The 11,172-nt window shown below is 37.9% G+C and overlaps 1 protein-coding gene across 1 annotated transcript; it reads left to right on the plus strand.

Moving 5' to 3' along the window:
• Window positions 1-2,449: 2,449 nt before the first annotated feature.
• LOC148115433 (resistin-like) lies at window positions 2,450-9,517 on the plus strand. The gene is made up of 4 exons (XM_087883623.1): window positions 2,450-2,525; window positions 6,224-6,366; window positions 7,550-7,627; window positions 9,311-9,517. Exons 2-4 carry the CDS (start codon window positions 6,243-6,245, stop codon window positions 9,451-9,453), a joined length of 345 nt encoding a protein of 114 aa, XP_087739749.1. The 5' UTR covers window positions 2,450-2,525; window positions 6,224-6,242; the 3' UTR covers window positions 9,454-9,517.
• The last annotated feature ends 1,655 nt before the right edge of the window (window positions 9,518-11,172 follow it).

Consider the following 11,172-nt stretch of genomic DNA (forward strand, 5'->3'; position numbering starts at 1 on the left):
AATAGATTTAGGAGGAGTGGAGGTGATAATGCTGGAGAGCAGTTAAAGCCAAACTGTAAACCAGTTAAATATAAGGTGAGGGGTGGAGGAAAGTATCCCTGGAAAACAGCTAATTAAGCTGTGATCCAGCTAAAAATAAACTTAGGAGGAGTGGAGGAGAAAATGTTGGAGAGCAGTTAAAACCAAACTGTGATCCAGCCAACAAATATTAATTACATTTCTTAATGCTTAACAATACAGATTCCCTTCTTACTCTCCACCCCTTTTTTCCAACCATTGGTAAAATAAGCTCCATGTTTAATAATATTTCTGTTTGATTTTCAATGCAAGTTTATCCATTTCTGCACAGTCTAGTATCTTCTTAATTATCTCTTCATCTTGTGGTCCTTGCTGCTGTTAAGACATGTAATACTAAATAGATACTTTTCTTATCAATTTTTTCTGATATCATCCCTAATAAGCTTTAAAATCTACATGTTTCCCTATTATCTTTTCTAGTCATCTGTGTATTTTCACCCATTTTTTTTGTTTTAGCACAAGTCTACCACATACGATAAGATGTGCTCATCTTTTGATTACATTTCCAACATTTGCTAGACATATTTTTAAACATTTTAGCTAATCTAGTAGGTGGTAAGTGCCGTCTATAAAACATTTTATATAAATGTTCTTTGTAAGAAGTTGCTATTGTTAATCTATAATTCCTTTTCCATAATTTTGCCATTTCTCTAATTCTGTTATAGCCAATGTTTTTCCCCCATTGTACCATTGTGTCTCTTATTTCATCATCCATTTTTAAATTTAGCAAAAATTTATATACCTTCTTACTGTATTTTTTGCACTAGATTTTCATGGCCGAAACAAAACTATGTTTGGTTTTCTTTTTTTCCTTCCCAAAAGCTAGGTGCGTCTTATGGTCTGGCGCGTCTTATGGAGCAAAAAATACGGTACTTAATTTTTCATCAGAGTCCAACAGTGTCTTTTCAAAAGCTTTTTGTCCTTTAGAAAAGCCATACTTTTCCATTGTAAAATAAAGAAGGAGTGGGTTAGATGGAGAGAGACACAGAATTAAAAGAGGGGATTGCTAATTTGTTTTGAGTTCCTTGGAAACAGATTCTTGGAAACAGATTTGGATCAGATTTGTCTTAGGTAAATTCTTTGACTTTTGCTACTTCCTGCTCTGTCGCTCAAAATTGACCAAATGAGGAAATCATTGCTCGAGTTTGATTAGTGGCTTTACCCAAGAAGAGTAAGAGGCTCAAATCATTGTCCTGAATGTTTCAACATTAAGAAACATTGTCCTTAATGTTTCATTCTCCCCTTCTTTCATACTTGACATATCATTCTTGTCTGCAGTAGGATTATCATTTTTCATTTTTCTCAGGAACTCAAGCGATTTCCTCATTTGGTCAATTTTGAGTGACAGAGCAGGAAGTAGCAAAAGTCAGTGAATTTACCTAAGACAAATCTGATCCAAACTGTTTCCAAGAATATGTTAACACCAGTGACTAATCTCATCAGGATAGCCCTGGCAAGATTAGGACATTTCCTCTAAGATGAACAATTTTACGCATTTGGAAATGAAAGCTCTGTTTGTTTGGTTAGACTTGAAAATAACGATGCAGGTAGTCCTCAACTTACAACCATTCATTTAACAACTCTTTGAAGTTACAATGGCACTGAAAAGATGGACCTATGATCAGTCCTTGCACTCAGAACCGCTGGAGCATCCCTGTGGACACATGATCAGCATTTAGGAGCTCGGCAACCGGCATATATTTATGATGATTGCCACATGTGGGGATCCTGGGATTGCCATTTGCGACCAGCAAAGTCAGTGGGGAAAGCCATAACTCCTGGCTCCTTCTGAGGCATCATTCAGGGAACTCTACAGCCAGCCCTGAGGCAGGGAGGTTGCTGCAGAGCAGGGAGGCCAGTATAATAGCATCAATCCCATCTGATCCCATGAGCCCAACTTCAGGAACAGGGTCTCACAACCAGAGATTTGTGGAGCTGAGTCCCTGAAAGCCAATAAAGACACTCTGATTACTACTGGCAACTACTGGCTCATGGTTGTAAGTTGGGGATCATTATTCTGTATCATTATTTTCAAGTCTAACCAGAGAAATAAAGCTTTCATTTTCAAATGCATAAAATTATTAAACTTACAGGCGATGTCCTATTCTCACCAAGGCTATTTTGATTGGATTAGTCACTGGAGGTAACATATTTTGAAGACAGATTTACACCAGATTTTTCTTAGGAAAACTCTTGGTTGCTACTTCCTCTTCTGTGGCTTAATATTGAGCAAACCACAACATTACCCAAGTTCCTGTGAATACTTAAAAATAATGTTCCTGCTGCAAACAAGAATGGTATGTCAGGTAGGAAAGGGGAGGAGGGAACCCACTCTTGAAACATTTAGACCAATCAGGTGAAAAAGAGTGGGCAACTCTATGGTATTTATAGGTGGGTAATTTGTTCGGGACAAAGAACATTTGGGAAAAAAATCCTTGTTGTTAAAGGTAAATTTGGTCTTCTTTTGGCAAGGGAAGGAGGGGATAAGAACTCTACTCTAAGGCCATAGAATATCTGCAGTCCTGTATGTTTATCTGAGAATCCATCCCACAGAAAAACCAAGGGGCTTCTGATTGCATTGCCAGATTACAGATTGCTTGTTTGTTGATTTGACTTTTTTTCATAGGAGATTAATTTGAATAAATAAATGGATGAAATGCTGTTATTGCCAGTTAAAAACTCAGTAGAACCTTTGATTTAAGAACTGAAATACCTGTCATGGGTTATTTGGACTTTGCTACAGATTCATTATTTTTTTCAATTTTTAAAAATTTTTACTATATAAAGAAAGAGCAACAATTTCAATGTCTATATAAACAGTGTATTGTCTACTTACAGCTGATTTGAGCAACAACAACAACAACAATAATAATAATAACTCTTTAATTAGTATTACCTAAAATACTAGGTATCGACCAAGTATCTTCTTAAGATGCTACTTGGAACAACATAGATCCTAAGAAGATACTTGGTCAATACCTAGGATGCTGGCAGCAACCCGTATCAAGCATCAGAGCCAGTCAATGGTATTTATGATACGTTTTTAGATGTTCAGTTGGCTGAGTTTCATGTTTAATGAATATAAGTTGTTAATAATAATAATAATAATAATAATAATAATAATAATAATAATAATAATAATAATATTTTCTCCACATAATATTAATATTTAATTGTTAATACTAAATCATATTGATAATAAATGTATCATAATAAATCCTCATAGTAAAATTAATCCTTCGCTTATCATTTTAAATATTCTAACTTCTGTCTCTGTTACTTAACCATAGATAAAACAAATCCCATGTTTCAAAATACTCTGTATCTTCCTTCTCTTTAATTTCAAGTGTTAATCTATCCATTTCTGCACATTCTAGTATTCTTTTAAAAAATTATTTTCTCATCTGTGGGGATCTCCACACCTTTCCAATGTTGTGCAAATACAGTTCTGGCTGCTGTTAACACATGTAATATTAAATACATAGTCCCTTTATTATATTTTTCTGGTATGATACCCAACAGAGATATTTCTGGTTTTAAATCTACATGTTCCTTTGTCATTTTTTCTATCCCAGTATGTATTTTTGTCCAATATGTTTTTGCTTTTGGGCACGTCCACCACATTGGTAGTACGAGCCTGGAGTCTGATTACACTTCCAACATTTAGCTGACATATCTTTATACATGTTGGCTAATCTTGCTGGTGGAAAGTGCCATCTGTAGAACATTTTCTATAATTTTTTTTTATATGCAGTAGACATTGTTAATTTATAATTTCAATCCCACAGCTTTTGTCATTTATCCAATTCTATAGAATAACCAAAGTTTTTATCCCACACTATCATTGTTTCTTTTACTTGCTCTTCTTCAATTCTAATACTCAGTAGGTAAGTGTAAATTTTTTTCATTAATTTCTCATCAGCTCCTGTTAGAATCTGGTCCAGTTCTATTCATTCTTTATAAAAATCATATAATTTAACATCTTCTTCATATCTTGTGAACACTTAGCAGCAAACAAAGTAATAACCAAAAGCCAACATGGGTTTGTCAAAAACAGATCATGCCAGACTAATCTTATTGCATTCTTTGACAAAGTGACACAATTAGTGGACCAGAGGAATACTGTCGATATAATTTACTTGGACTTCAGTAAGGCATTTGATAAAGTAGACCATGACCTACTACTAGATAAAGTAGAAAAATGTGGGTTAGACAGCAGCACCATCAGATGGATTCGTAACTGGCTGATCAACCACACTCAACATGTAGTCCTCAATGGAACTGCATCTACATGGAGGGAAGTATGCAGTGGAGAACCCCAAGGCTCTGTTTTAGGCCCAGTACTCTTCAACATCTTCATCAATGACTTAGATGAGGGGATAGATGGGGAACTCATCAAATTTGCAGATGATACCAAGCTGGCAGGAATAGCCAACACTCCAGAAGATAGGCTTAAGATACAGAAGGATCTTGACGGACTTGAACATTGGGTGCTATTTAACAAAATGAAATTCAATGGTGAAAAAAGTAAGGTTCTACATTTAGGCAAGAAAAACAAAATGCACAGATACAGTATATGTGGTACCTTGCTCAACAGTAGTAAGTGTGAGAGGGATCTTGGAGTCCTAGTGGTCAACCATTTAAATATGAGCCAGCAGTGTGGAGCAGCTGCCAAAAAAGCCAACACAGTCCTAGGCTGCATAAACAGAGGGATAGAATCAAGATCACGTGAAATATTGGTAAGGCCACACTTGGAATACTGCATTCAGTTTTGGTTGCCATGATGTAAAAAAAATGTGGATACTCTAGTAAGAGTGCAGAGAAGAGCAACAAAGATGATTAGGGAACTGGAGGCTAAAACATATGAAGAATGTTTGCAGGAACTGGGTATGTCTAGTTTAAAGAAAAGAAGGACTAGGCGAAACATGATAGCAGGATTCCAATATCTCAGGGGCTGACACAAAGAAGAGGGAGTCGAGCTATTCTCCAAAGCACCTGAGGGCTGGACAGGAAACATTGGGTGGAAACTAATCAATGAGAGAAGCAACTTAGAACTAAAGAGAAATTTCCTGACAGTTAGAACAATTAATTAGTGGAATGACTTGCCTGCAGAAGTTGTGAATGCTCCAACACTGGAAGTTTTTAAGAAGATGTTGGATAACCATTTGTCTGAAGTGGTGTAGGGTTTCCTGCCTAAGCAGGGGTTTGGACTAGAAGACCTCCAAGGTCCCTTCCAACCACATTTGGATGTATCAATGTCTCCATCGTAGAGAGCCAGACTAGTATTTTCAAATAGTGTTTTTCCTTAATTTTTTCCCATACTGAAAACAGCATTTCTAATGTAATGTCGTTGAAAATAACTGTGTATTTTATTTTTCCCATTCCATAGAAAGGCATGCGACCCCAGTTACAAATCATGACCGTCCAAAGTTAATAATTGTCTGTGTCTCAAGGTTATCTATTCTTTTAGCCACATAAGTGCAGATGCCTGGTAATATAACTCCCAATCTGGCAGCCCAAAGCCTCCTCTATTCTTAGAGTATTGTAACAGGTTCAGACTTATTCTTGCTTTTTTTAACTTGCCAAATATATTTTGTTACTAATCTGTTTAATTCCTCGAAGTATTTCTTTTCCAGCTTTATTGGAATTGTTTGGAACAGGTATAATAAACTTGGTAGAGTATTCATTTTAATGGTAGCTTTTCTTCCTAGTAGTGATAGTTGCAAGTTTTTCCACTTTTCCAAGTCAAGTTTAATTTGCTGTATCAATTTAACGCAATTATCTTCTTTTATAGTTACCCATCTTGCTGATAGATGAATGCCCAGATATTTTACCTTCTTCACTATCTGAATGTCTATCTCCTCCATGAACTCTTTTTTCTGTTTATTTGTAAAGTTTTTGACTAAAATTTTAGTTTTCTCTTTGTTTACTTTCAATCCTGCAACCTCCTCATAGTCATCTATTTTCTTCATTAATTTGGGTCCTGTTGTTTGTTTACAGATTCATATTGATCATGTCCAAAGCAATCATTTTGATTTCCCCCCCCTAGGAATCTAGTGGTTAAACATGTTGTTATATTGCAATATTTGTAGCCAGGGGTGAGTTCTACTTACCTTTACTGATTACATTTTTTTTTTCTCTTCAGGAAGTTCTGTATCACTAAGATGAAGAAACTCTTCATATTCCTAATGTTTACTGTATTGCTTTTTGAAAAATATGCAAATACTCAGACATGTGAAGTTGAGAGCCTGATTCAATTGACGACTAAAAAAATAATTGCTTCCACAGGTATTTACTTTTTTTATTTTGTTATTTATTCATATCCCTTCTTTATTAATAATTTTAAATAACGCAAGGTGGTAAACATACCTAATACTCCTTCCTCCTCCTATGTTCCCCACAACAATGACAACCCTGTGGCTTGAGTTGGCTGAGAGAGTGATTGGCCGAAAGTCACCCAATTGGTTTCCATTTTAAGGCAGGATTGAAACTCTCAGTTTCCTGGTTTCTACCTTTATTTATAAAATTCTTGTAAGTCTCTGGCCAGTTTACAGAATAAGCAGTAAAATGATATAAAAGCTAAAGGTAAAACAAGTTAAAAAGCAGATTAAAGCTAATTTGAAAGGACCTGCAGACACGTTGGCAGTGGGGGTCTTAATGTTCTTCCAGAAGGCCTGGAAAGTTGGGATTTGCCTTGTCTCTGGAGATAAGTTGGTTTGTGGGGTGGGGACAACAGCAGATAAGCCTCTCTTCCTGGACCCTGCCAGTCAAAGTTCTTTAATGAAAAAAGGATTCATAACATGCCCTCCCTGCCTTCCCCGTGTGAGACTGGTGGATGAAATTGGGAGGAGATGTTTCTCCGATCACGTGGTTCCATGACTTAATCACTAGAGCATTAGGCAGAGAAAGATACGGTAGCAGGCTCCTGGAGGCCTCGCTGTACTTATAAAAAGGTTTTATTCTTTTAAAAATAGTTCCACAAGTAGAAAAAAGGTCTATGGGTAGAGGAGCACATGGTAGCTGAAGAAATTGTGCTTGTTGGAAGGAACCATGTCACCCATGACAAAATAGAGTTTGATAGATCCTGAGAAATGTTTTTCATGTGATCTCTCATCTGCTCAGAACTCAGAACTGTTATGTCTAGTTTCTCTTGACAGTCAATAGTTTTTGTTCATGACTCTCCTATAGGCACAGTAAAAATATTGATCTTACTTCTACTCTTTGTTTAGGTCCTTCAGATTTCATCTCTTCTCTCTTATCCATTATAAAACATGCTAAGTTTGATGATGAGGTAGTAATTGTTTTCTGTACATGAATATGCAGACTATATCTCTGCTTTCTTGAGAATGAAAGGAAAAAGGATGAGAGCAAAACAAAAGGCAGTGAGACAAATTATTGCAAAACAGAAATAAAGAATCTTATCTGAGTAGGGATGCATGTGTTAATAATAACTACTGGTTTCATTTCCCAGTGTCTTCATATCAGCCAAAGATGCAGCTGGTTTGCCATGGTGTGGTAGCTAAAGGTGCTCTTGCCAGTTGTCCATCAGGTGAGAACTAATAACTTGTGGGGGAAGATCAGGAGTTAAGAGAAGAGGATTAGGTGAAAAAAAACCACCCTCTATCAAACCCCTTTCTCTGACATCTGCCAGCCTTGTGTATGCATGGGTACAAAATGCAGACTAAGCTAGACTGCTGAAGGAATCTGCTTAGCTGGGCATTTATATCACAACTAGCTGATAACACGGCATTGCCGGGGTATTTATTTATTTATATTTATTTATACATACATCCCCCCCCCGAGGAGTGTTAGGGGTGTCTTATCCCCACAGTATTTGTCTCCAGAGAGTAAGTCATCTGTGTACCAAGTTTGATTAAAATTGCTCGAGGCGTTCCAGAGTTATGCTGGAACACACACACATAGACAGACACCCATATCCACACCCTGAGGGGTGTTAGCGGTGTCTTATCCCCACATTGTTTGTCTCCAGAGGGTAAGCTGTGTATAAGTTTGGTTGGAATTGCTTGAGGCTTTCCAGAGTTATGCTTGAACAAACATACATCCTTTTATACACACACACACACACACACACACACACACACACACACACACACACATTGTTCCAAACCAGGGGTGAAATCTAAAATTTTTTGCTACCGGTTCTGTGGGTGTGGCTTAATTAGTGGGCATGGCTTGGTGGTAAGGTGACTGGGTGGGCGTGGCCAAGTCAATGTCACTTCTTTGCCCTTTTTTAACCTACAAAACACAACACAACACAACTGGCTCACCCACAATGTAAAAACAGCTGTGCTAGACCCAAAATGGCCCCTGCAACAAGCAGGAACCTCACACAGCCACAAAAAGCCCAAAAAACCAACTTTCACACTTTACACACCCAAAATTCCACATACAGCTTTGTGAGATTTTGTGTGTTTGTATAGTTAGAAACACTACAGAAACACACTAAATCTCAGAAAGCTGCACAAATATTATTTTATTTTTATTTTTAAATAAAAGCAGCTAAATTTAAAACTTCCTAAACTTTAAATAGCTAGGTCTAAAAAAAGAACAACTAAAAAACCCCCCAATTAACTATTTTTTTTAAAGCTCCCAAAGGGGAAAAAAACTTACCCAATAGAACAGGGGTCTCCAACCTTGGCAACTTTAAGATTTGTGGACTTCAACTCCCAGAATTCCTCAGCCAGCTTTGCTGAGAGTTGAAGCCCACAAGTCTAGGCAGAAAGGCAGGCAGGCAGAAAGAGCTGCTCACCGATGAGCTTGATTGCAGGCAGGGAAATTCAGTTGCTTGCTGATGCATGGATTGCGATTGTCATGCGATCAGCACCTAAGGTAAGCAAACTGGAGGCTGGGAGGTGGGGGGGGGGCAGGAGAAAAAAAAAAACTTTTTTTCTTTTACATGGCTCTGGCAATCCAAGCTGAGTTGCCTGATTAGCAGGCAACTCAGCTGGGATGTCAGAGCTTGGCTGGTCAGAGCCATTTAAAAGGAAAAAAAGACTCTGATGAACACGGGGCTCAGCTGGGGGGCGGGGGCAGGGATTTTTGCTACCGGTTCTCCGAACTGCCCGCTGCCATCGCTACCTACTCGCCCGAGCCGGTCCGAACCGGGAGCATTTCACCCCTGGTTCCAAACACTCAACTGAAGTAACACACATCTGTATAACCTTCATCTTTTCTATCTTTTTTTTCTTTTCCTTCCCTTTTTCCTTCCTAGGTTTTGTACCCACTTCATGTGCCTGTGGAATGCATTGTGGATTTTGGAATATTCGTTACCACGACTCAGTTTGTCGCTGCAAATGTCCCAATATTGACTGGACTTCAGCCTGGTGCTGCCAAGTCTCTTCTGGTGGCTTCTAAGCTACTTTGATGGCAAGTTGGCGCCAGTTTCTGTGCTCAATAAAAGTATGAATCAATAATTCTCTGAATTGTTCTCTACTCGAATTTCCATCCAGTGTGCAGCTGGAATCTGATCAATGGCAAACTATTGAACTCTGTGTGTGTAAGTGTGTGTCTGTGTCTGTGTTTTGGCTTTCTGGCCCCAAACTGAAAGCAAGCACTGGTTTCTTTATCCTGTTGCAACTCTCTTACATATAGAATGGCAAAAGTCAGTTTTGGCTCCTAAACTGTTTCACCCATATTCTTACTGTGCCTGGAAATGGGAATTGTCTCAGTGGGTTAATTTCAACAATGCAAAACTGTGTCACAGCTCACATGCACATATCAAACTTCATCTTGAGAATTGAGAATCCATTATACCTTCTTTGACAGGCTTGTTTCTCCACTCAATAAGTTTCCACTACACAGCAGGTTCAATTAAATATTAAATTTTGAAGACCGTTCACTTAATCCTATCACTTTGTTATGTCTATAGAAGGACATGTCGATTTTTCTCACTTGGGATTCATGTAACTTTCAGCATAATGTGTGAAGTAACCAGTTCAAGTATAAAATGTTTCCTGAGAGAAGTAAGTCATGTTATTAAATGGAGTGGTATTTTCATAATTTATGTTAAATGCCTTTAGAAGCAGGGACAAACATGAAAGATCCTGTTCCCTTTTGATCATGTAACTGCAGGGATGCTGCACTGGTTGTAAGTCCGAGAACTGGCCATAAGTCACTTTTTTCAGCACTATCATAACTTTGAATGGTTGTTAAACTAATTATCAAAGATTAGAAATTAGGTGTGAGTGCTACATATATCAATCCATAGGGAGGGTGAAAGCAGGCAAGATGCACAAAGAGATGGAACTTGGATTTTGCTGCTACAATTGCCATGGTGCCTGTTTGACCTTATCCTTCAGAGCTATCATTGTGGAATGTTGACAAAGCCAACAAGATACAAGCAGAAATAAACAATCCAAATTTCTTTCACGAACAATATACTAATCTTATGCTCTGTGTGGATGATGCTTACATTTCCATGTACAAACATCAAACTATTTCCATATGGGGGTTAACACATTATGCGGAATACATAAAAGCCAAAAAAATATGAGGATGTGATATAAGAGCAAAAGGAAAGGAAACATAGGTAGATGCTTAGCTATGGTTACAACCCCATTGACTCAGCCTCTTCACATCCTTCTACTCTTGCAAACCATTCTTTCTTCCATCACATCCATCATACATTGTCTTTTGTTCTTCAAATTACTTGCCTCTTTCTTTGTGGGGAATCTTGTTATAAGAAGTAAGATAGATGAGTGGAATTTGAACACAGTGAAAAATGGGGATGTTCCAAGGAGGGTGGAAAACAAGAATAGCAACCAGTCAGTTTTGCATACCTGATAGCAGAGATAAGAGCTACTTGTGGCAACCCTTCAAGATTGGAGAAGGATGGGAAGACAGCAACCAGAGACAAGTTAACTGTCTTGCAGGAGGACATGGAACAGTAAGAAAAAGGCTGAAGTGAGATGCAGAGGAAGGTGTAATAGAATTTGAGGCAATGGATAAATGGATAAGTTTCATAGGTCTCTTGTGGGAAAACTCCCAATTTGTACGTGCAATTATCATCTATGGAAGGCTCCTCTCTCCCCCAAAACCTGCACATTAAGTGATCACTTTTGCACTGGGCAAGTC

This window comes from Pantherophis guttatus, chromosome 2 (assembly GCF_059756535.1).
Source record: "Pantherophis guttatus breed Tessera chromosome 2, ASM5975653v1, whole genome shotgun sequence".
NCBI classification, from domain to species: domain Eukaryota; kingdom Metazoa; phylum Chordata; class Lepidosauria; order Squamata; family Colubridae; genus Pantherophis; species Pantherophis guttatus.